The sequence below is a fragment of the Pleurodeles waltl genome, chromosome 4_2 (genome assembly GCF_031143425.1).
Source record: "Pleurodeles waltl isolate 20211129_DDA chromosome 4_2, aPleWal1.hap1.20221129, whole genome shotgun sequence".
NCBI lineage: Eukaryota > Metazoa > Chordata > Amphibia > Caudata > Salamandridae > Pleurodeles > Pleurodeles waltl.
This window is the reverse complement of record NC_090443.1, coordinates 286,113,462-286,139,913: the sequence shown is the minus strand read 5'-3', so window position 1 is coordinate 286,139,913 and position 26,452 is coordinate 286,113,462. Positions and strand designations below refer to the sequence as shown.

Sequence of the window (26,452 nt, the reverse complement as noted above, 5' to 3'; positions counted from 1 at the left end):
TGACTTGCAGTGCAATGCCATATTTATAAGAGGAGAACGGCGGTGTGGTCTCATCAAAAGCTTGTAAAGGATTCCCTGACAATGGAGTCTCCGCGCTGGTTGATTTAGCCCGCCCCATGCCTGCAGATGGGAAGCGGTTCGATTCCAGGGTGGTAAGCCCTCCAGTTATGCAATACGGAAACACGCAGCTCAGGTCTCGCGCGAGAGGGCATGAGGGCCTCACAAGGGTGCATCACGAGCAGCCCAGGCAGCAGCAACAGAGGTGCTTGGAAGGGTAGGGTGACTCAATCGCTGGAATAAATCATACCTCGCAGTATCCATGTCTCAAATCCTCCCAGGGAGGAGGGCAGGAACAAGGGTACAAATCTGGTAGCACTGGGCCCCTCACAGGTCATCACCCAATGCAGGAGTCCCCTCATGAGGAGACGGGTGCCCGCGATCTTGCAGGAGCAGGGAGGGGCTAGAAAGGGCCCGATCATTCAATTTACTGTGTTGCGATGGTGCCTTTTTTGATTTTTCTTTTATAGCGCGAACTCGAGCGCTTTACATGAACACCTATTATATTACACAGGGAAACATTCATGAATATGTCCCTTCAGCCCCTGTTCAGTGAGCATGTATGTAGGATGCTGGTGTGAGACTCACCTTCAGATGTGGGACGAGCAGCGGTTCAAGTGCTTTAACAAGCCAATTGGCAAAGCCTATAGGACTTGGTTATTTAAGTGCTATTGGCTTTGGCAAAGTGGCATGTTATACGTTAGTGACTAAAAATTATTCCGTAGGGTAGGTGAGTAGAGTTCAATGGTCGGTCACTGACAGAGTGTTGTGGGATGGAATAGGGTGGAGTGGACTGAGGTAGTGGGATGGATTGAAGTAGGGGATTGGATTGGAGTAAAGTGGGGTAGGTGGGAGTTGAATTGTTGGAAATGGGAGAGGTGAATTGTAGTGGGGGAATTAGATTGGATTGGATTGGGGTGGGTGGATTGGACTCAAGTGATAGGACTAGGGTGGGTGGATTGCATTAGGGGTGGGGCGGATTGTATTGTGGTGGCTTTGAGTGGAGTGAACTGGAGAGGGTGGATTAGACTGGACTTGAGTGGGGAGTATTGGAGTGGATTGGATTTATTTGTGTGGCGTGGGGTGGACTCGACTGGTGTGAGGTAGATTTGATTGGAGTGAATTATGTAGTGGATTGGACTGGAATTGAGTGGATGGATTGGGGTGGGGTGGAATGGATTGGATACAGTGGGTGGATTGGACTAGAGTGAGGTGATTGGCCTAGAGTTGGGTGGGGGACTGAAGTAAAGTGGGGTGGATTTGAGTGGGTTTGACTGGATTGAATTGGGGAGGGGTAGACTGGAGTGGGGTGGATTAGAATGGGCTGGGGTGTATTGGGTGGGGCAGGGTGGACTGGTGTGAATTGGACTGGAGTGGGGTGGATTGAAATGAAATGGAGTGGAGTAAATTGGACTAAAGTGGGGTGGATTGGAGACGGCCCGCCAAACACACATGCGCACTGAGGGGAGTGCACATCACTCCCCCCTCCATGCTTGTCACCCTCCATGGCCACACCCCTTGAAAAATAAAAAACGTTAATAAACATTCTTTATTATCGTTTTTATTTTTCAATTTGCAGCTGCGGCTGATGGCGGAGGGAAAGGGGGTGACGCTCCACCGCCATAGCTGAGGAGCCGCAGTTGATTGAAATGGAGTGGGGTGGATTGGATTGAGTGGGATAGGTTGGATTGGTGTGGATTAGATTGATGTGGGGTGAATTGGATTGGTGTGGGGTGGGTTGGATTAAGGTGGTTTGGACTGGAGTGTATTGGACAGGAGTGGGTGACTAAAGTTGATTGTATTGTATCATAGTGGGCTGGGTTAGGTTGAATTGGACTGGAGTAGGATGGATTGGAGTGGATTGAATTGGAGTTGGTGGACTGAACGGGGTGGTGTGGATTGGATTGGGGTAAAGTGGGGTGGATTGGAGTAGAGTGAAGTGGTGTGGCTTGGAGTAGAGTGGGGCTAATAGAAGTAGAGTGAGTAGAATTGGAGTAGTGTGTGGTGGGTTGGAGTAGAGTGTGGTGAGCTGAATCGGAGTGGATGGGTGGATTGGATTGGAGTGGTGAGATTGGATTGGGGTGGGGTGAGTTAGATTGGATTGGGGTATGGTAAGGTGGTTTGGAATGAGGTGGAATGCAATGGGTGGATTGGATTGGTTTGCAGTGAGATGGATTGAGTGGAGTGAATTGTATTGGAGTGGGATGGGAAAGAGGAATGGAGTGAGGTGGATTGGACTGAGTGGGGTGGATTGGATTTGAAGTGGCGGATTGGGGTGGGTGGATTAGACTGGAGTGAGATGAATTGGATTGGAGTGGGGTGGATTAGATTGGTGTGGAGTATGGTGGATCGGGTTGGTGTGGAGTGGGGTGGATTAAGGTGGTGTGGGATGGAATGGAGTGGGGTGGGTTAAGGTGAACTGGATTGGACTGGGGTGAATTAAGGTGGATTGGAGTGGGATGGACTGGGGTGGATTGGGTTAGGTGGGATGGGGTGTACTGGATTGGAGTGGGTTGGATTGGAGTAGGGTGAGTTGGAGTGTAGTGAGGTGAGTTGGACTGGAGTGGGTTGGATTGTGGTGAATTGGAGGAAGGCAGATTGAATTGGATTTGAGTGGGGTAGATTGGATTGCGGCATATTTGATTGGTCTGGATTGTGGTGGATTGGAGTGGGTGAATTGGGATGGAGTGGGGGGAATTTGGATGGAGTGAGGTGGATTGGATTGGGGTCAGGTGGACTGGATTAGAGTGGGGCAGTGTGTAGTGGAATGGGGCGGCTGGAGTAGGGCAGATTGTTTTGGATTGGAGTGGGGCAGACTGTTTTCAAATGGAGTAAGGCAGATTGTTTTCTTTTGGAGTGGGGAAGCTTGTTTGGACTGGAGTGTGGCAGACTTTTCGATTTGAGTGAGCAGGTTAGAGTGGAGCAGATTGTTTTGGACTGGAGTGGTTGCAGATTGGTTTGGGGCAGATTGTTTTGGATTGGCGTGGTGCAAACTGGAGTGGAACAGATTGTTTTGGATTGGAATGGGTAGATTTTTGTGGATTGGAGTAGAGAAGATTTGTTTAGGATTGGAGTGGGGCTGATTGTTTATGAGTGAAGCAGATTGTTATATATTGGTGTGGGGCAGATTGTTTAGGATTGGAGTGGGGCTGATTGCGCTGAAGTGGAATGGGGCACATTGCTTTGGATTGGAGAGGGCAAATTGTTTAGGATTGGAGCAGGGCAGATTGGAGTGGGGAAGATTGTTTTGGATTGGAGTGGTGATTGTTTTGGATTGGAACAGGGCAGATTGGAGTGGGGCAGATTGTTTTGGATGGGAGTGGGGGAGATTGTTTTGGATTGTAGTGGGCAGACTTTAGTGGGGCATATTGTTTTGGATTGGAGTGGGACAGATGGTTTTGGATTGAAGTTGGGCAGACTGTTTTGGGGTGGAGTAGGGTAGATTGTTCTGGATTGGAGTGGGGCAGATTGTTCTGGATTGGAATGGGGCAGATTGTTTTGGATTGGAGCAGGGCAGATTGTTTTGGATGGGAGTGGGGATGATTGTTTTGAATTGCAGTGGGCATACGTGAGTGGGGCATATTGTTTTGGTTTGGAGTGGGGCATATTGTTTTGGTTTGGAGTGGGTCAGATGGTTTTGGATTGAAGTTGAGCAGACTGTTTTGGAATGGAGTAGGGTAGATTGTTTTGGTCTGGAGTGGGGAAGACTGTTTTCAATTGGAGTAAGGCAGATTGTTTTTGATTGCAGTGGGACAGCTTGTCTGGTTTGGAGTGTGGCAGACTGTTTTAGATTCGAGTGAGCAGGTTAGAGTGGAGCAGATTGTTTTGGACTAGAGTGGTTGCAGATTGGTTTGGGGCAGATTGTTTGGATTGGAGTGGTTCAGACTGGAGCGGGACAGATTGTTTTGGATTGGAATGGGTAGATTGTTGTGGATTGGAGTGGGACAGATTTGTTTAGGAATGGAGTGGGGCTGATTGTTTTGGAGTGGAGCAGATTGTTTTGGATTGTCTGGGGCAGATTGTTTGGGATTGGAGTGGGGCTGATTGTGCTGAATTGGAGTGGGGCACATTGCTTTGGATTGGAGAGGGCAGATTGTTTAGGATTGGAGCAGGGCAGATTGGAGTGGGGCCGATTGTTTTGTATTGGAATGGTGATTGCTTTGGATTGGAGCAGGGCAGATTTCAGTGGGGCAGATTGTTTTGTATTGGAGTGGTGATGATTGCTTTGGATTGGAGCAGGGCAGATTGGAGAGGGGCAGATTGTTTTGGATGGGAGTGGGGATGATTGTTTTGGATTGTAGTGGGACAGATGGTTTTGGATTGAAGTTGGGAAGACTGTTTTGGACTGGAGTAGGGTAGAATGTTTTGGACTGGAGTGGGACAGATTGTTTTGGACTGGAGTGGGGCAGATTGTTTTGGATTGGAGTGGGGCAGATTGTTTTGGATTGGAGTGGGGCAGATTGTTTTGGACTGGAGCAGGGCAGATTGGAGTGGGACAGATTGTTTTGGATGGGAGTGGGACAGATGGTTTTGGATTGAAGTTGGGCAGACTCTTTTGGAATGGAGTAGGGTAGATTGATCTGGAGGGGACTGGGGTGAGGTGGACTAGAGTGGGGTGGATTGGATTGGAGAGGGGCAGATTGGATTGGTCTGGATTGGGTTGGATTGGATTAGCGTGGGGTGGATTGTGGTGGATTGGAGTGGGGTGAATTGGGATGGGGTGGTTTGCATTGGGGTGAGGTGGAGTGTATTGGAGCGCGCTGAGTAGGCCAGATTGTTTTGGATTGGAGTAGGGTAGATTGTTTTGGATTGGAGTGTAGAAGACAGTTTTGGATTGGAGTGGGGGCAGATTGGACTGGAACCGATTGTTTTGAATTGGAGTGGGTGCAGAATAGTTTGGGGAAGATTGTTTTCGATTGGAGTGGGGCAGATTGGAGGGGAGCAGTTTATTATGGATTTGAGGGGGGCAGATTGTTTTGGACTGGATTATGGCAGATTGTTTTTGTATTGAAGTGGGGCAGATTGTTTTTGGATTGGGGTGGGTCAAATTGTTTTGGATTGGAGTGGGGATGATTGTTTTGGATTGGAGTGGCGCAGGTTGGGGTGGGGGCAGATTGTTTTGGTTTGTCCTGGGACAGATTGGAGTGGGGCAGATTATTTGGATTGGAGTGGGGCATATAATAGGGCAGATTGGAGTGGCGCAGATTGAACTGGAGCGGATTGGGGTGAGTTGGACTGGATTTTAGTGGGTGGATTAGATTGGAGAGGTGCGGATTAGATTGGTCTGGATTGGGGTAGATTGGATAAGAGAGTGGCGGATTAGATTGGTCCGGATTGGGGTGGATTGGATTGTGTGGGGTGGTTTGTGGTAGATTGGGGTGGGGTGAATTGGGATGGAGTGGGGTGGATTGGATTGGAGCGGGTGGTGTGTGGTTGAGTGGAGTGGGGCAGGGTACAGTAGGGCAGATTGTTTTGGATTGGAGTGGGGCAGATTGTTTTGATAGGAATAGGGCAGATTGTTTTCAATTGGAGGGGGCGGCTTGTTTGGATAGAAGTCTGGGAGAATGTTTTGGATTGGAGTGGGGCAGCCTGGAGCGGAGCAGATTGTTTTGGATTGGGTGCAGATTGGTTTGGGGCAGATTGCTTTGGCTTGGAGTGGGGCAGATTATTATGGATTGGAGTGGGACAGATTAATAGGAATAGAGAGAGGCAGATTGTTTTGGATTGGAATAGGGCAGCTTGTTGTGGATGGGAGTTGGCCAAATTGTTTTGGATTGTTTGTATTGGAGTGGGGATGATTAATTTGGATTGGCGTGGGGCAGATTGTTTTGGGTTGGAATGTGGATGATTGTCTTGGATTGGAGTAGGGCAGATTGGAGTGGGACAGATTGTTTTGGGTTTAATAGGGGGCATACTGGATTGGGGGAATTTGTTTTGAATTGTAGTGGGGCTGATTTTTTGGATTGTAGTGGGGCAGGTTGGGTTGGGGCATATTGTTTTGGATTGGAGTGGGGCAATTGGTTTTTGATTGGAGTAGTGCAGAGTGCTTTGGATTGTGGCAGATTGGAGAGGAGCAGATTGCTTTGGATTGGAGTGGGTGCAGAATAGTTTGGGGCAGATTATTATGAAGTGGAGTGGGGCAGATTGTTTTGAATGGGAATGTGTCAGATTGTTGTGGATTGAAGTGGGGCAGATTGTTTTGGAATGGAATAGGGCAGATTGTTTTGTATTGGAGTGTGGAAGATTGTTTTATATTGGACTGGGTCAGATTATTTTGGATTGGAACAGGGCAGATTGTTTTGGATTGGAGTAGGGCAGGTTGTTTTTTGTTCCTGGAACAGATTGGATTAGGGCAGATTGTTTTAGATTGGAGTGGGGCAGATTATTTGGATTGTAGTGGCCGGACTGGAGTGGGTCACATTGTTTTGGATTTGAGTGGGGCAGATTGGAGTGGGCATATTGGAGTAGGGCATATCGTAGGGCAGATTGGAGTGGCGCAGATTGAACTGGAGCGGATTGGGGTGAGTTGGACTGGATTGTAGTAGATGGATTGGATTGGACAGGTGCGGATTAGATTGGTCTGGATTGGGGTGGATTGGATTGGAGAGGGGCGGATTAGATTGGTCTGGATTGGGGTGGATTGGATTGTGTGGGGTGGTTTGTGGTAGTTGGGGGCAGGGTGAATTGGGATGGAGTGGGGTGGATTAGATTGGGGTGCGGTGGACTGGATTGGAGCGGGTGGTGTGGGGTTGAGTGGAGTGGGCGAGGGTGCAGTAGGGCAGATTGTTTTGAATTGGAGTGGGGCAGATTGTTTTTTATAGAAATAGGGCAGATTGTTTTCAATTGGAGTGGGGCAGCTTGTTTTGGATTGAAGTCTGGCAGAATGTTTTGGATTGGAGTGGGGCAGCCTGGAGTGGAGCAGATTGTTTTGGATTGGAGTGGGTGCAGATTGGTTTGGGCAGATTGCTTTGGATCGGAGTGGGGCAGACTGGAGTAGGGCAGATTATTATGGATTGGAGTGGGACAGATTAATAGGAATGGAGAGGGGCAGATTGTTTTGGATTGGGATAGGGCAGATTGTTGTGGATTGGAGTGGGCCAGATTGTTTTAGACTGGAGTGCCCACATTGTTTTGGATTGTTTATATTGGAGTGGGGATGATTAATGTGGATTGGAGTGGGGCAGATTGGAGTGGGACAGATTGTTTTGGATTTCATAGGGGGCAGACTGGAGTGGGGCAAATAGTTTTGAACTGTGGTGGGGCTGATTTGTTTGGGTTGTAGTGGGGCAAGTTGTAGTGGGGCAGATGGTTTTTGATCGGAGTGGGGCAGATGGTTTTTGGTTGGAGTACGGCAAATGTTTTTTGATTGGAGTGTGACAGACTGCTTTGGATTGTGGCAGATTGTTTTGGATTGTAGTGGGTGCAGAATAGTTTGGGGCAGATTGTTTCGGATTGGAGTGGGGCACATTGTTTTGAATAGAGGGGTGTCCGATTGTTGTGGATTGAAATGGGGCAGATTGTTTTGGACTGGAGTAGGGCAGATTGTTTTGGATTGGAGTGTGGCAGATTGTTTTGTATTGGACTGGGTCAGATTATTTTGGATTGGAACAGGGCAGATTGTTTTGGATTGGAGTTGGGCAGATTGTTTCGTTTTTTTCCTGGAACAGATTGGAGTAGGGCAGAATGTTTTAGATTGGAGTGGGGCAGATTATCTGGATTATAGTGGGTGGACTGGAGTGGGGCATATTGTTTTGGATTGGAGTGGGCCATATTGTTTTGGATTAGAGTGGGGCAGATGTTTTTGAATTGAAGTGAGGCAGATTCTTTTGGACTGGAGTTGGGCTGATTGTTTTGGATGTGAGTAAGGCAGATTGGAGTGGGGCACATTGCTTTGAATTGGAGTGGGCAGATTGTTTTGGATAGGAGTGGAGCAGATTGTTTATTTTATATTGGAGTGTGGATGATTGTTTTGGACTGGAGTGGGGCAGATTGCTTTTGATTATAGTGGGGGAGATGTTTTGGATTTAGTAGGGGATAGACTGGAGTAGGGCAGATTATTTTGGATTGTAGTGGAGCCTATTTTTTGGTTTGTAGGGCGGCAGGTTGGAGTGGGGCATATTGTTTTGGACTGGAGCGGGCCAATGGTTTTCAATTGAAGTGGGTAGACCTTTCTGGAATGGAGTGGGGCAAATTGGAGTGAGGCAGATTGGAGTGGGGCAGATTACTGGGGTGAGGTGAACTGAATTGGAGTAGGGTTGATTGGATTGAAGAGGGATGGGTTGAATTGGAGTGGGGCAGATTGCTTCGGAATGGAGTGGTGCAGATTGTTTTGGAATAGAGTGAGGAAGATTGTTTAGATTAGAGTGGGGTAGTTAGGTTGTTTTGGATTGGAGTGGGGGGATTGTCTTGGATTGGAGTGGGGCAGATTGTTCTGGATTGGAGTGGGGCAGATTGTTTTGGACTGCAGTAGGGCAGGCTGGAGTGGGGCAGATTGTTTTGGATTGAGAAGGCACATTATTTTGTATTGGATTGGGGCAGATGGCTTTGGTTTGTACTGGGACAGATTGTAGTGGGGCACATTGTTTTTTATTGTAGTGAGGAGGAGTTTTTGGATTGTAGTGGGGCAGACTGGAATGTGGCATATTGTTCTGGATTGGAGTGGGGCAGATTGTGTTGGATTGAAGTGGGGCAGACGGTTTTGGAATGAAGTAGGTACATTGTTTTGGATTGAAATGGGGCAGATTGTTATGGGTTGGAGTGGGGCAAATTGGAGTAGGGCAGACTGGAGTGGGGGGGATTGAAGTGGGGCAGATTGGAGAGGGGTTGATTGTGGTGAGGTGGAGTGGATTGGAGTTGGTTGGATTGGAGTGGGTGCAGATTGGTTTGGGGCAGAATGTTTTGGATTGGAGTGGGGCAGACTGGAGTGGGGCAGATTAGTATGGATTGGAGCGGGGCAGATTGTTTTGGATTGGAATGTCGTAGATTGTTGTGGATTGGAGTGGGCAGGTTGTTTTGGATTAGAGTGGGGCAGCATGTTTTGGATTGGGGTGGGTCAGATTGTTTTGGACTGGAGTGGACAAATTGGAGTGGGGCTCACTGCTTTGGACCAGAGTGGGCAGATTGTTTTGGACTGGAGTCAGGCAGATTGGAATGGGGCAGATTGTTTTGGATTGGAGTAAGGATCATTGTGTTGGAGTTCGGCAGATTGTTTTGGATTGAAGTGGGGATGATCGTTTTGTATTGGAGTGGGGCAGATTGTTCTGTTTTGTTCTAGGACAGATTGCGATGGGGTAGATTGTTTTGGATTGGAGTGGGGCTGATTGTTTTGGATTGGATTGGAGTGGAGCAGATTGGAGTGGGGTAGATTTTTTTGTACTGGAGTGGGGCAGGTTGTTTTGTACTGGAGTGGGGCTGATTGTTTTGGATTGGAGTGGGCAGATTGTTTTGGGTTGGGGTAGGGCAGATTGGAGTGGGGCAGATTGTTTTGGATTGGATTGCGGATGATTGCTTTGGATTGGAGTGACGGAGACTGTTTTGGATTGGAGTGGGGATGATTGTTTTGGATTGGAGTGGGGTGTAGGAAGTTGGCTCTGTATGTGCTATTTCAAAGTAAGGAATAGCATGCACAGAGTCCAAGGGTTCCCCTTAGAGGTAAAATAGTGGTAAAAATAGATAATACTAATGCTCTATTTTGTGGTAGTGTGGTCGAGCAGTAGGCTTATCCAAGGAGTAGTGTTAAGCATTTGTTGTACATACACATAGACAATAAATGAGGTACACACACTCAGAGACAAATCCAGCCAATAGGTTTTGTATAGAAAAATATCTTTTCTTAGTTTATTTTAAGAACCACAGGTTCAAATTCTACATGTAATATCTCATTCGAAAGGTATTGCAGGTAAGTACTTTAGGAACTTTAAATCATAAAAATTGCATGTATACTTTTCAAGTTATTGACAAATAGCTGTTTTAAAAGTGGACACAGTGCAATTTTCACAGTTCCTAGGGGAGGTAAGTATTTGTTAGGTTAACCAGGTAAGTAGGACACTTACAGGGCTTAGTTCTTGGTCCAAAGTAGCCCACCGTTGGGGGTTCAGAGCAACCCCAAAGTTACCACACCAGCAGCTCAGGGCCGGTCAGGTGCAGAGTTCAAAGTGGTGCCCAAAACACATAGGCTTCAATGGAGAAGGGGGTGCCCCGGTTCCAGTCTGCCAGCAGGTAAGTACCCGCGTCTTCAGAGGGCAGACCAGGGGGGTTTTGTAGGGCACTGGGGGGGACACAAGCCCACACAGGAATTTCACCCTCAGCGGCGCGGGGGCAGCCGGGTGCAGTGTTAGAACAAGCGTCGGGTTTGTTGTGTTAGTCTATGGGAGATCTAGGGATCTCTTCAGCGCTGCAGGCAGGCAAGGGGGGGGTTCCTCGGGGAAACCTCCACTTGGGCAAGGGAGAGGGACTCCTGGGGGTCACTTCTCCAGTGAAAGTCCGGTCCTTCAGGTCCTGGGGGCTGCGGGTGCAGGGTCTCTCCCAGGCGTCGGGTTTTGGATTCAAGGAGTCGCGGTCAGGGGAAGCCTCGGGATTCCCTCTGCAGGCGGCGCTGTGGGTGCTCAGGGGGGACAGGTTTTTGTACTCACAGTATCAGAGTAGTCCTGGGGTCCCTCCTGAGGTGTTGGATCTCCACCAGCCGAGTCGGGGTCGCCGGGTGCAGTGTTGCAAGTCTCACGCTTCTTGCGGGGAGTTGCAGGGTTCTTTCAAGGCTGCTGGAAACAAAGTTGCAGCCTTTCTTGGAGCAGGTCCGCTGTCCTCGGGAGTTTCTTGTCTTTTCGAAGCAGGGGCAGTCCTCAGAGGATGTCGAGGTCGCTGGTCCCTTTGGAAGGCGTCGCTGGAGCAGGATCTTTGGAAGGCAGGAGACAGGCCGGTGAGTTTCTGGAGCCAAGGCAGTTGTCGTCTTCTGGTCTTCCTCTGCAGGGGTTTTCAGCTGGGCAGTCCTTCTTCTTGTAGTTGCAGGAATCTAATTTTCTAGGGTTCAGGGTAGCCCTTAAATACTAAATTTAAGGGCGTGTTTAGGTCTGGGGGGTTAGTAGCCAATGGCTACTAGCCCTGAGGGTGGGTACACCCTCTTTGTGCCTCCTCCCAAGGGGAGGGGGTCACAATCCTAACCCTATTGGGGGAATCCTCCATCTGCAAGATGGAGGATTTCTAAAAGTTAGAGTCACCTCAGCTCAGGACACCTTAGGGGCTGTCCTGACTGGCCAGTGACTCCTCCTTGTTGCTTTCTTTGTTCCCTCCAGCCTTGCCGCCAAAAGTGGGGGCCGTGGCCGGAGGGGGCGGGCAACTCCACTAAGCTGGAGTGCCCTGCTGGGCTGTGACAAAGGGGGGAGCCTTTGAGGCTCACCGCCAGGTGTCACAGTTCCTGCCTGGGGGAGGTGTTAGCATCTCCACCCAGTGCAGGCTTTGTTACTGGCCTCAGAGTGACAAAGGCACTCTCCCCATGGGGCCAGCAACATGTCTCTGGTGTGGCAGGCTGCTGGAACTAGTCAGCCTACACAGACAGTCGGTTAAGTTTCAGGGGGCACCTCTAAGGTGCCCTCTGGGGTGTATTTTGCAATAAAATGTACACTGGCATCAGTGTGCATTTATTGTGCTGAGAAGTTTGATACCAAACTTCCCAGTTTTCAGTGTAGTCATTATGGTGCTGTGGAGTTCGTGTTTGACAGACTCCCAGACCATATACTCTTATGGCTACCCTGCACTTACAATGTCTAAGGTTTTGTTTAGACACTGTAGGGGTACCATGCTCATGCACTGGTACCCTCACCTATGGTATAGTGCACCCTGCCTTAGGGCTGTAAGGCCTGCTAGAGGGGTGTCTTACCTATACTGCATAGGCAGTGAGAGGCTGGCATGGCACCCTGAGGGGAGTGCCATGTCGACTTACTCGTTTTGTCCTCACTAGCACACACAAGCTGGCAAGCAGTGTGTCTGTGCTGAGTGAGAGGTCTCCAGGGTGGCATAAGACATGCTGCAGCCCTTAGAGACCTTCCTTGGCATCAGGGCCCTTGGTACTAGAAGTACCAGTTACAAGGGACTTATCTGGATGCCAGGGTCTGCCAATTGTGGATACAAAAGTACAGGTTAGGGAAAGAACTCTGGTGCTGGGGCCTGGTTAGCAGGCCTCAGCACACTTTCAATTGTAAACATAGCATCAGCAAAGGCAAAAAGTCAGGGGGCAACCATGCCAAGGAGGCATTTCCTTACACAACCCCCCCCCCCCAAACGAAAGAGGATGAGACTAACCTTTCCCAAGAGAGTCTTCATTTTCTAAGTGGAAGAACCTGGAAAGGCCATCTGCATTGGCATGGGCAGTCCCAGGTCTGTGTTCCACTATAAAGTCCATTCCCTGTAGGGAGATGGACCACCTCAACAGTTTAGGATTTTCACCTTTCATTTGCATCAGCCATTTGAGAGGTCTGTGGTCAGTTTGAACTAGGAAGTGAGTCCCAAAGAGGTATGGTCTCAGCTTCTTCAGGGACCAAACCACAGCAAAGGCCTCCCTCTCAATGGCACTCCAACGCTGCTCCCTGGGGAGTAACCTCCTGCTAATGAAAGCAACAGGCTGGTCAAGGCCATCATCATTTGTTTGGGACAAAACTGCCCCTATCCCATGTTCAGAGGCATCAGTCTGCACAATGAACTGCTTAGAATAATCTGGAGCTTTTAGAACTGGTGCTGAGCACATTGCTTGTTTCAGGGTGTCAAAGGCCTGTTGGCATTCCACAGTCCAGTTCACTTTCTTGGGCATTTTCTTGGAGGTGAGTTCAGTGAGGGCTGTCACAATGGATCCATATCCCTTCACAAACCTCCTGTAATACCCAGTCAAGCCAAGGAATGCCCTGACTTGAGTCTGGGTTTTTGGAGCTACCCAGTCCAGAATAGTCTGGATCTTGGGTTGGAGTGGCTGAACTTGGCCTCCACCTACAAGGTGGCCCAAGTAAACCACAGTTCCCTGCCCTATCTGGCATTTGGATGCCTTGATAGAGAGGCCTGCAGATTGCAGAGCCTTCAAAACCTTCTTCAGGTGGACCAGGTGATCCTGCCAGGTGGAGCTAAAGACAGCAATATCATCAAGATAAGCTGTGCTAAAGGACTCCAAGCCAGCAAGGACTTGATTCACCAACCTTTGGAAGGTGGCAGGGGCATTCTTTAAACCAAAGGGCATAACAGTAAACTGATAATGCCCATCAGGTGTGGAGAATGCTGTTTTCTCTTTTGCTCCAGGTGCCATTTTTATTTGCCAGTACCCTGCTGTCAAGTCAAAGGTACTTAAGAATTTGGCAGCACCTAATTTATCTATGAGCTCATCAGCTCTTGGAATCGGATGAGCATCTGTCTTGGTGACAGAATTGAGCACTCTGTAGTACACAAAACCTCATCTCTTTCTTTCCATCTTTGGTGTGAGGTTTGGGGACTAAGACCACTGGGCTAGCCCAGGGGCTGTCAGAGCGCTCAATTACTCCCAATTCCAGCATCTTGTGGACTTCCACCTTGATGCTTTCCTTAACATGGTCAGACTGTCTAAAGATTTTGTTTTTGACAGGCATGCTGTCTCCTGTGTCCACATCATGGGTACACAGGTGTGTCTGACCAGGGGTTAAGGAGAAGAGTTCAGGAAACTGTTGTAGGACTCTCCTACAATCAGCTTGCTGTTGGCCAGAGAGGGTGTCTGAGTAGATCACTCCATCTACTGTGCCATCTTTTGGGTCTGATGACAGAAGATCAGGGAGAGGTTCACTCTCTGCCTCCTGATCCTCATCTGTTACCATCAACAGATTCACATCAGCCCTGTCATGGAAGAGCTTAAGGCGGTTCACATGGATCACCCTCTTGGGGCTCCTGCTTGTGCCCAGGTCCACCAGGTAGGTGACCTGACTCTTCCTTTCTAGCACTGGGTAAGGGCCACTCCATTTGTCCTGGAGTGCCCTGGGAGCCACAGGCTCCAGAACCCAGACTTTCTGCCCTGGTTGGAACTCAACCAGTGCAGCCTTTTGGTCATACCAAAACTTCTGGAGCTGTTGGCTGGCCTCAAGGTTTTTGGTTGCCTTTTCCATGTACTCTGCCATTCTAGAGCGAAGGCCAAGTACATAGTCCACTATGTCCTGTTTCGGCTCATGGAGAGGTCTCTCCCAACCTTCTTGAACAAGGGCAAGTGGTCCCCTTACAGGATGACCAAACAGAAGTTCCAAGGGTGAGAACCCTACTCCCTTCTGTGGTACCTCCCTGTAAGCGAAAAGCAGACATGGCAGGAGGACATCCCATCTCCTTTTGAGTTTTTCTGGGAGCCCCATGATCATGCCCTTTAATGTCTTGTTGAATCTCTCAACTAAGCCATTAGTTTGTGGATGGTAAGGTGTAGTGAATTTATAAGTCACTCCACACTCATTCCACATATGTTTCAGGTATGCTGACATGAAGTTGGTACCTCTGTCAGACACCACCTCCTTAGGGAAACCCACTCTGGTAAAGATACCAATGAGGGCCTTGGCTACTGCAGGGGCAGTAGTCGACCTAAGGGGAATAGCTTCAGGATACCTGGTAGCATGATCCACTACTACCAGGATATACATATTTCCTGAGGCTGTGGGAGGTTCTAGTGGACCAACTATGTCCACACCCACTCTTTCAAAGGGAACCCCCACCACTGGAAGTGGAATGAGGGGGGCCTTTGGATGCCCACCTGTCTTACCACTGGCTTGACAGGTGGGGCAGGAGAGGCAAAACTCCTTAACCTTCTGGGACATATTGGGCCAGTAGAAGTGGTTGACTAACCTCTCCCACGTCTTGGTTTGTCCCAAATGCCCAGCAAGGGGAATATCATGGGCCAAGGTCAGAATAAACTCTCTGAACGACTGAGGCACTACCACTCTCCTAGTGGCACCAGGTTTGGGGTCTCTGGCCTCAGTGTACAGGAGTCCATCTTCCCAATAGACCCTATGTGTTCCATTTTTCTTGCCCTTGGACTCTTCAGCAGCTTGCTGCCTAAGGCCTTCAAGAGAGGGACAGGTTTCTTGTCCCTTACACAGCTCCTCCCTTGAGGGTCCCCCTGGGCCTAAGAGCTCAACCTGATAAGGTTCAAGCTCCAAAGGCTCAGTTCCCTCAGAGGGCAGAACTTCTTCCTGAGAAGAGAGGTTCCCTTTCTTTGGCTGTGTTGCAGTTGGTTTCCCAACTGACTTTCCTTTCCTCTTGGTAGGCTGGGCCATTCTTCCAGACTCCAGCTCTACTTGTTCACCCTGTGCCTTGCATTGTGCTCTTGTTTTCACACACACCAGTTCAGGGATACCCAGCATTGCTGCATGGGTTTTTAGTTCTACCTCAGCCCATGCTGAGGACTCCAGGTCATTTCCAAGCAGACAGTCTACTGGGATGTTTGAGGAGACCACCACCTGTTTCAGGCCATTGACCCCTCCCCATTCTAAAGTTACCATTGCCATGGGATGTGCTTTAGTTTGATTGTCAGCATTGGTGACTGTATAAGTTTTTCCAGTCAGGTATTGGCCAGGGGAAACCAGTTTTTCTGTCACCATGGTGACACTGGCACCTGTATCCCTCAGGCCCTCTACACTTGTCCCATTAATAAAGAGCTGCTGCCTGTATTTTTGCATGTTAGGGGGCCAGGCAGCTAGTGTGGCTAAATCCACCCCACCCTCAGAGACTAGAGTAGCTTCAGTGTGGACCCTGATTTGCTCTGGGCACACTGTTGATCCCACTTGGAGACTAGCCATTCCAGTGTTACCTGGATTGGAGTTTGGAGTGGAACTTTTCTTGGGACAGGCCTTGTCTCCAGTTTGGTGTCCAGACTGACTACAGTTTCGACACCAGGCCTTTTTGGGATCAAAGTTTTTACCCTTGTACCCAGGATTGGTTTGTGAAGAGGCTCTGGGCCCACCCTCCTGTGCAGGTGTTTGGGGGCCTTTAGAAGACTCTTGACTATTTTTATTTTTGGCTGTCTCACCACCTTTCCCCTGGGGAGGTTTTGTGACCCCTTTCTTTTGGTCACCCCCTGTGGAAGTTTTGGACACCCTTGTCTTGACCCAATGGTCCGCCTTCTTTCCCAATTCTTGGGGAGAAATTGGTCCTAGGTCTACCAGATGCTGATGCAGTTTATCATTGAAACAATTACTTAACAGGTGTTCTTTCACAAATAAATTGTACAGCCCATCATAATTACTTACACCACTGCCTTCAATCCAACCATCTAGTGTTTTCACTGAGTAGTCTACAAAGTCAACCCAGGTCTGGCTCGAGGATTTTTGAGCCCCCCTGAATCTAATCCTATACTCCTCAGTGGAGAATCCAAAGCCCTCAATCAGGGTACCCTTCATGAGGTCATAAGATTCTGCATCTTGTCCAGAGAGTGTGAGGAGTCTATCCCTACACTTTCCTGTGAACATTTCCCAAAGGAGAGCACCCCAGTGAGATTTGTTCACTTTTCTGGTTACACAAGCCCTCTCAAAAGCTGTGAACCATTTGGTGATGTCATCACCATCTTCATATTTAGTTACAATCCCTTTAGGGATTTTCAACATGTCAGGAGAATCTCTGACCCTATTTATGTTGCTGCCACCATTGATGGGTCCTAGGCCCATCTCTTGTCTTTCCCTTTCTATGGCTAGGATCTGTCTTTCCAAAGCCAATCTTTTGGCCATCCTGGCTAACTGGATGTCCTCTTCACTGGAGTTATCCTCAGTGATTTCAGAGGTGTTGGTCTCTCCTGTGAGGGAACCAGCATCTCTGACTATTATTTTTGGAGTCAGGGTTTGAGGGACCCTGTTCTCCCTAGATAGGACTGGTAGGGGGGAATTTTCCTCCAAGTCACTATCCTCTTCCTCTGAGTTGCCACCCTCAGAGGGGTTGGCCTTTTCAAACTCTGCCAAAAGCTCCTGGAGCTGTATTTTGGTAGGTTTGGGGCCCATTGTTATTTTCTTTATTTTACAGAGTGACCTTAGCTCCCTCATCTTAAGATGGAGGTAAGGTGTGGTGTCGAGTTCCACCACAGTCACATCTGTGTTAGACATTTTGCTTCTAAAAGTTGGAATACTTTTTAAGAATCTACAACTGGTTCTAGAATCTAATTCAAACTTTTACAAACTTTTAAACTCTAAAAGAAATGCTAAACAGGATCTAACACAAGGCCCTAGCAGGTCTTTTAAGAATTTAGAAAACTTTTCAAATTGCAAAAATCAATTTCTAATGACAATTTTGGAATTTGTCGTGTGATCAGGTATTGGCTGAGTAGTCCAGCAAATGCAAAGTCTTGTACCCCACCGCTGATCCACCAATGTAGGAAGTTGGCTCTGTATGTGCTATTTCAAAGTAAGGAATAGCATGCACAGAGTCCAAGGGTTCCCCTTAGAGGTAAAATAGTGGTAAAAATAGATAATACTAATGCTCTATTTTGTGGTAGTGTGGTCGAGCAGTAGGCTTATCCAAGGAGTAGTGTTAAGCATTTGTTGTACATACACATAGACAATAAATGAGGTACACACACTCAGAGACAAATCCAGCCAATAGGTTTTGTATAGAAAAATATCTTTTCTTAGTTTATTTTAAGAACCACAGGTTCAAATTCTACATGTAATATCTCATTCGAAAGGTATTGCAGGTAAGTACTTTAGGAACTTTAAATCATAAAAATTGCATGTATACTTTTCAAGTTATTGACAAATAGCTGTTTTAAAAGTGGACACTTAGTGCAATTTTCACAGTTCCTAGGGGAGGTAAGTATTTGTTAGGTTAACCAGGTAAGTAGGACACTTACAGGGCTTAGTTCTTGGTCCAAAGTAGCCCACCGTTGGGGGTTCAGAGCAACCCCAAAGTTACCACACCAGCAGCTCAGGGCCGGTCAGGTGCAGAGTTCAAAGTGCTGCCCAAAACACATAGGCTTCAATGGAGAAGGGGGTGCCCCGGTTCCAGTCTGCCAGCAGGTAAGTACCCGCGTCTTCAGAGGGCAGACCAGGGGGGTTTTGTAGGGCACCGGGGGGGACACAAGCCCACACAGGAATTTCACCCTCAGCGGCGCGGGGGCAGCCGGGTGCAGTGTTAGAACAAGCGTCGGGTTTGTAGTGTTAGTCTATGGGAGATATAGGGATCTCTTCAGCGCTGCAGGCAGGCAAGGGGGGGGGTTCCTCGGGGAAACCTCCACTTGGGCAAGGGAGAGGGACTCCTGGGGGTCACTTCTCCAGTGAAAGTCCGGTCCTTCAGGTCCTGGGGGCTGCGGGTGCAGGGTCTCTCCCAGGCGTCGGGTTTTGGATTCAAGGAGTCGCGGTCAGGGGAAGCCTCGGGATTCCCTCTGCAGGCGGCGCTGTGGGTGCTCAGGGGGGACAGGTTTTTGTACTCACAGTATCAGAGTAGTCCTGGGGTCCCTCCTGAGGTGTTGGATCTCCACCAGCCGAGTCGGGGTCGCCGGGTGCAGTGTTGCAAGTCTCACGCTTCTTGCGGGGAGTTGCAGGGTTCTTTCAAGGCTGCTGGAAACAAAGTTGCAGCCTTTCTTGGAGCAGGTCCGCTGTCCTCAGGAGTTTCTTGTCTTTTCGAAGCAGGGGCAGTCCTCAGAGGATGTCGAGGTCGCTGGTCCCTTTGGAAGGCGTCTCTGGAGCAGGATCTTTGGAAGGCAGGAGACAGGCCGGTGAGTTTCTGGAGCCAAGGCAGTTGTCGTCTTCTGGTCTTCCTCTGCAGGGGTTTTCAGCTGGGCAGTCCTTCTTCTTGTAGTTGCAGGAATCTAATTTTCTAGGGTTCAGGGTAGCCCTTAAATACTAAATTTAAGGGCGTGTTTAGGTCTGGGGGGTTAGTAGCCAATGGCTACTAGCCCTGAGGGTGGGTACACCCTCTTTGTGCCTCTTCCCAAGGGGAGGGGGTCACAATCCTAACCCTATTGGGGGAATCCTCCATCTGCAAGATGGAGGATTTCTAAAAGTTAGAGTCACCTCAGCTCAGGACACCTTAGGGGCTGTCCTGACTGGCCAGTGACTCCTCCTTGTTGCTTTCTTTGTTCCCTCCAGCCTTGCCGCCAAAAGTGGGGGCCGTGGCCGGAGGGGGCGGGCAACTCCACTAAGCTGGAGTGCCCTGCTGGGCTGTGACAAAGGGGGGAGCCTTTGAGGCTCACCGCCAGGTGTCACAGTTCCTGCCTGGGGGAGGTGTTAGCATCTCCACCCAGTGCAGGCTTTGTTACTGGCCTCAGAGTGACAAAGGCACTCTCCCCATGGGGCCAGCAACATGTCTCTGGTGTGGCAGGCTGCTGGAACCAGTCAGCCTACACAGACAGTCGGTTAAGTTTCAGGGGGCACCTCTAAGGTGCCCTCTGGGGTGTATTTTGCAATAAAATGTACACTGGCATCAGTGTGCATTTATTGTGCTGAGAAGTTTGATACCAAACTTCCCAGTTTTCAGTGTAGCCATTATGGTGCTGTGGAGTTCGTGTTTGACAGACTCCCAGACCATATACTCTTATGGCTACCCTGCACTTACAATGTCTAAGGTTTTGTTTAGACACTGTAGGGGTACCATGCTCATGCACTGGTACCCTCACCTATGGTATAGTGCACCCTGCCTTAGGGCTGTAAGGCCTGCTAGAGGGGTGTCTTACCTATACTGCATAGGCAGTGAGAGGCTGGCATGGCACCCTGAGGGGAGTGCCATGTCGACTTACTCGTTTTGTCCTCACTAGCACACACAAGCTGGCAAGCAGTGTGTCTGTGCTGAGTGAGAGGTCTCCAGGGTGGCATAAGACATGCTGCAGCCCTTAGAGACCTTCCTTGGCATCAGGGCCCTTGGTACTAGAAGTACCAGTTACAAGGGACTTATCTGGATGCCAGGGTCTGCCAATTGTGGATACAAAAGTACAGGTTAGGGAAAGAACACTGGTGCTGGGGCCTGGTTAGCAGGCCTCAGCACACTTTCAATTGTAAACATAGCATCAGCAAAGGCAAAAAGTCAGGGGGCAACCATGCCAAGGAGGCATTTCCTTACAGGGGCATTTATTTTGGTTTGTAATGGGACATATTGGAGTGAGGCGTATTGTTTTGGATTGGAGTGAGGCAGATGTTTTCGATTGTAGTGGCAGACTCAGGGGGGCTGATGGTTTTGGATTGAAGGGGGACTGACGGTTTTAGATTGGAGTGGGACAGACGGTTTTAGATTGGAGTGGGACGGACGGTTTTGGACTGGAGTGGGACGGACGGTTTTGGACTGGAGTGGGACGGACGGTTTTGGACTGGAGTGGGACGGACGGTTTTGGACTGGAGTGGGACGGACGGTTTTGGACTGGAGTGGGAGAGACGGTTTTGGACTGGGAGTGGGAGAGACGGTTTTAGGTTGGAGTGGGAGAGACGGTTTTGGGTTGGAGTGGGAGAGACGGTTTTGGGTTTGGAGTGGCACAGATTGTTTCGGATTGGAGTGGCACAGATTGTTTCGGATTGGAGTGGCACAGATTGTTTCGGATTGGAGTGGCACAGATTGTTTTAGATTGCTGTATTTGAATGAGGCATATTGTTTTGGATTGAAGCGGGGTAGATTGGGATGGAGTGGGGTGGATTGGATTGAAGTGTGGCAGATTAGACTGGAGTGGGGCTCAATGGACTGGAGAGGGGCTGTTTGGAGAGGGGTACAGTGTTTTGGAGTGGAACAGATAGTTTTTGATTGAAGCAGGGCAGATTGGTTTGGATTGGAGTGGGGCAAACTGAAGTGGGGGTCATTGTTTTGGGTTGGAGTGGGGCAGATTGTTTTGGATTGGATTGAGGCAGATTGTTTTGGATTGAGGTGGGGCACATTTTTGGGGATTGGAATGTGGCAGATTGTTTTGGATTGCTGTACTGGAGTGGGGCAGTTGTTTTTTTGGTGAGAGTGGGGTAGATTGTTTTGGATTGGAGTGGGGTGTGTTGGGAGGATTGGAGTGTGGTGGACTGGAGTGGACTGGGGTGAGTGATTTGGATTAGAGTGGGGCAGATTGGAATGGATAGGGGTGTACTGCACGATTATGTGTTAAAGTACAATTTCGAATTTACATATAAGAAGGAAAGAATGTTGCTTCGCAGTATCCAGGACAAAATAATAATCATTTTATAAGAACCGCGCCCAGGAGCAAAAACAAAACATGAGGGCAAAGTGAGAAAAGAAGACCTGGCAAAAATACAACTTTTCCTGTTTTTCTTGTCCTGCTGGACACGTTTTTGCCAGTCATCCACGTTCAGTTTTCAGGGCACTAGAAGTTGGAAAAAAAAAAAAACATGAGTGCAAAGTGAGAAAAGAAGACTTGGGAAAATAAAAATAAACGTTAACTATAGAAACTACAACTTTGCAATTTTGTTTGTCCTGCTGGGCACATTTTTGCTAGTCACTAGTCTTCTGTTTGTGGGGTACTAGAAGTTAAAAAAAGAAAATAGTACCTCAATCAGGTCGGGAGAATCAGACGGCTCTGATTAAGTTGAATTAGTTAGCGCTTGGTCCCTGTTTCACTGTCAAGAACAGAAATAATGATATGGCCTCCAGTGACGAATTACGAGGCTGTAAAGAAGTGTCTCACGCAAGCCAACAAATGGTAAGACACGTGCATGCTCCAAGCCCTTTTCTAACTACAACAGCATCTCGCTAGCGATTTGCATGCGATAGCGCATGCTATCGCAGGCTCGACCCAAAATAATTTAAAATGGAAACCGTGATGCTGCATGCAGTGGGTGCAGGGTGAGTGAGTGTGGGGGCAGGATCAAAGGTGTGGCTGAAAAAACAAAATATTCTGTACGTTTTTTTAGTCTTTCACCATTCGCTAGGTACACATAAAATAACGTCAGCCTCAATGAAAAATAAATAAAAACAAGTTGTTACTCACTAGGAAATGCACTACAGTACATAATGAAACATCTATTTAGTTAATGCACTGGAGAGGTCTGTATGTAACAAGAGATCCACAGAATTCAATCTTAATTGTTGCAGTGGGGATAGTCACTTTTGTATTTTAGTGCTGTGAGGTCACAGCCTCTGACCAAAAGCACTGTGAATGTTAGTTATTATTTTGAATTTGCATTACAGACAGTATAAGATACACTGCTACATAATGTTAAAAAAGGTTTAAGATAAAATGGTGCTTCCAAAATATAGATTGTAGTGCTACCCAGACTGTATGTAATGTATTTTTTACATTACTGACCTTTCCACAGCCATCAAAGATAGTAGCACTATGTAAATACAATTAGCACACATATCACAGCTCAGTTGTTAACTCTTTGTCATCACAGCTTTGAGTGATTTGATTAATTAAAGCCAGTACCAGCTCCCAAGCATCCTTTACATTTGCAGATCACCATTTGAAGATTAATGTGTTGCGCACATTTGCATTTCTTTCAGGCAACCAGGCACGCTGACAGGCAGTCTTGTTTAGCTGTCTACCCAACTTCATTTTCACAGCACAGGAGGCTCCCTAAATGGCACTTCGGCTGAAGCATTTAAATTATTGAAATTAAATGTCCCGGAACGGTTGTCTTTTTATAAAAAGTAGGGGAACTTTTTTTATAAATTATAAAGTATCCGCACATTGTGCCCTTTCCGATCATATCCACTTCAACCTCTGGGGACACATCAACAGGGGCCTGGGATGATGTTATCTCAATCAGGATGCCCCTCTAATAGGGTACAGGTCCACAGGCGCCAGCATCAAGTTCTGCAAAGGAATCTTCCTGACCCGTTCAGCTGTTTCCAGGGGCCATTGCAGGCAGGTATATGGGCACCATCTCTCCCAGGGTGGCAGTCATGGCTTGGCGCGCAGCACTCTCAATCTGACCCACCTCAGGTATTGCTGGTCAGGTCACCAGGTAAGGAGGGCAGAAGTGCAGGGGCAGTATCCAGGGAGGGGAATACCAATCTAAGGATTCCAGTTGCCGACTATCTCTGTGCCATCTCTCTGGGTGAGAATCTCACCTGCATGGTGTACCCAACAGCTTCATAGGACAAGGGGAGGCCACTCAAGCCCCCTCCTTCGCTGTTTCGAAGTTAGCAAGGGTAGATACAGGCCACCTGGTTCTGGTCCAGGGCCAAGGAGGAGGCCTTCAGCCATAAGGATGGGCCTCTGAGTCCGTGAATACCATCCCAATCCTTTTTGGCCGGGTGCCACAAACCCCACCAGTAAATAAGATATGGTCCTGCTTGTTTTTATGGGCCTTGGAGAAAATATGGTTAGCAATCACCCCAGAGACTTTGTTGGGTAACTAAATGGCCGCCAGGAGCCGTTTCAGAACTCGCTAGACACGCCCCACTTTATCCTTCTTGGCATCATTTGTTCTTAAAACTTTGAAAATGTATCCAGTTGGATTTTTGCCATATTGGTGTCCTTTTGTTTATTATATTTTACTCTGTTATTCTAATTTGTTTTGGGATTTTTATTACTTTGCATTTCAACTTTATTATTGTTTTAGTAATGCATATATATTTTACACATTGCCTCTAAGTTAAGCCTGTCTGCTCTGTGCCATAGCTACCAGGGGGTTGAGCTCAGGTTAATTTGGTGAGTTTAAGGATTTATCCTGACAAAGACTGTGGCTATTACCTGCGATGGCTACCTACCCCGTTCACCAATAACCCAGCTTCTTACAATACAAGACTGCAAATCTGTGAAACATAAAGTAACTACTAGGCCCAGACAATATAACCTAGACACTAGAATTTATTTGTGAATTGTAGAGTTATTAAAAATCATAAAAATACATCAGAAACACTTAAGAATTGAGCAGCTTAACACAATGTATTTATTATGTGGCATATACATGAAAATACTGGTAGAATGTAAAACGAAAAGTATAATGAGATGTCATCCTGGAACACGATGCAGTGGCACCAACCGAAAATGGTGTTTCCAGGTGAAGAGCTGCCACTGTCCCTGTCATTCGGAAAGTGCCCACCGTTCGACTCTATACCTGGGGGCAGTTGCATATATAATAGAGTGGTGAAAAGGACAATGGACCTCTTGGCTTGTTTTTTTATTCTTGAATTTCTCTGTGCGACTCTGGAGCACAGACAATTGTGCAGGTGAAAATTCAAACAATAAGAAATTGCACGTATTTTAATATAAATGCACCATAAATCATCTTTTTGTCTTCTTGCTGCACCTAATTTTTTCACCTTTGATTAAATCTCTTACATAGTGCCTAGAAGCTACTTGTGACTTGATGAACTTTTGTATAAAAATAATTTTTTTATTTGTGAGATTTACTTTAGCAAAGACTATGCTTACATGGGTATCAAAATGTGTATTAAATAATTTTGCTATAGCTACTCAACCCCTATTTCTGTGTTTTGTCCTTTTTGTCACAGAGGACAGTAAATCCATACAAGCACTTGAGGACCAGCTGGAAAAGGGGTCACTGATGCCCTATGTGAAGGTCATACCACAACACTCTGGCCGTGAAGAAGCATTGCCGACAGAGGCAACTGCGCCACAGTTCATCCCAGTGGCTATCCAGTGCAGCACAAGCAACAGTGAAAGTATTGACCATGCCTTCCCGTTGCCTGCCACAGACCTAGGAGCAGCCATCCTTGTGACCACAAAAACCCTGCAGAGTACTGTGGACTTCACAATGGAAAGTGCAGTACAGTAGTTGCCTGGCTTTGGTGGTGGAAAAAGTCAGCGTGTAAAAGTCTCAAAAAACTAGATCTATACAATTAAATTCCCACTATTAGGAATCTCAGCAGTCCATCCCTGAGCCTTTTATTGGAATTGTCTAGCAGTGCTGTGAATCGGTTCTCCAGTATATTGTGGTTAGTTGCTCATATGACCACCTCTGTTTGACACTGACTAATTCATCCACAACAGTTGTGCACGTCGCTTGACCACAGAACCTCACAGCAGATATTCTCTTTGTGCGTTTGAGTACTTCTATTGCTCAAATCTGACCGTGGGGAAACAGAGCATTAGCAATATCAGGAAGCCCAATACCAATGTTGGAGAAGCTAATGAGGGTGCTTGGTGGAATCTGGTCGGGATTGGTTTCTTCTGGAGAAGAAGGGGAGTTTGCAGAGGGGAGTGATATGGCGAGTTGAGTGTTTCAATGGCGTGATTTGACTTAGTCATTTATGAGGAGCTATTTGAAAAGCAGGAAAAAGGCTTAGACTTATGCAGCAGCACACGTCACACTGTGCATTTAAAAAAAAAAAAAACGCCTATTAAACAGATATATAACAGTGCCTCTGGTGTGCCGTCATTGTTTGACGTCCTAGAGTTTGAAGACAGTAGCATTGAGAGTGAAAATTGATTTAAACAGAATAATGTTTTGACATGTAATTTAATCTTTTCAACAGTATTAGCCTTGTATTTGCCCTGAATGGATGCCCTTATGTCACGAATCTGCTTTTGTGCCACTAGATGTCCCTCACGAGGGCCCTTCACAAATCTGCCTTTACATCTGTATAGGACAACATACACATCAAAACTTACCATGCTTAGCTTCACTTCACCTTTTAGTCCAGGTTTTTGTTCCACTTCCATATTGCTTTATGATCCTTGTAGTTCCCTCCGTCTTCAGGCCCTTCCTAAATCATGTCCTGGTGGTGGTTTACTGTTCACTAGCTTGGTTCATGGATTCTTCAGTTATTCTGACACGACACGTCTATATCTGCATTTGGACTTTATTCTTTATTGGCTCCGATTTACACTCCATTCTGGGCTTTCCTATGCCCTGTCTTGTGTTTCCTGGTTCCTCTGCTCTTCCCTTTTCCAAGTTCCGGTTCAGCCTTTCCTTCATTGGTGGTTCTCTGACTTCTTGCACCTGTCTCCCTTCCTGCATCTGTGCTCCTCCCCTGAGTCTATATCTATTTCAGCTCTGTATGTGCAGCAGCTCCATGCAACTAACTTGTTTTTTGAGTATCCCAGTCCTCTGTCATGTCATGTCCTCTCTGTTATGATACCTGGTTTGCCTTTTGATTTAGTTTCTATCTCTTGTGTTACTGCCTCCTTGTTTCTGTGATTGTCATTGTTCTTAGTCTGGTCCGTGTGTTCCATTCACAAAATTGACTTTAATCCCAGCCCTGCTTTTTTGAGCCCAGTTACTGTTTCTATTTTCTCCTTGCTCTAAGTCTTTGTATTCCAGTCCTGAACATGACCTGTATTAGAGTTCTGCCCCTGACTTTGGGCTCTGGGAAACACAGGTTTGAAATCAGTTTCTGTTTTGTTCTTCATTGCTCTGTTCCCTGTTGTCCTGTCTTGTGGTTATACTGTAATGTTGATTGCCATAGCTTCCAAGGGTGCCAGTTAGACTTCAGGACTTGTGGCCTTGGCACTGAGAACCCCCCAGTGTTCCTTGCCCATAGGTGCCACTGGAAGTCTCTCTGAACTCTGACATTAACCTGCTCCTTGCTTTCTTTTCAC

At 47.6% G+C, this 26,452-nt stretch overlaps 1 protein-coding gene across 1 annotated transcript in view; it reads left to right on the top strand.

Moving 5' to 3' along the window:
• Nucleotides 1-25,272, top strand: part of TNFRSF13C (TNF receptor superfamily member 13C) — a 51,939-nt gene extending 26,667 nt beyond the window's left edge. Inside the window, exon 3 of the mRNA XM_069233330.1 lies at nucleotides 24,403-25,272. Coding sequence (XP_069089431.1) covers nucleotides 24,403-24,686 — 284 coding nt within the window. The 3' untranslated portion in view covers nucleotides 24,687-25,272. The remainder of the gene's footprint in view (nucleotides 1-24,402) is intronic.
• The last annotated feature ends 1,180 nt before the right edge of the window (nucleotides 25,273-26,452 follow it).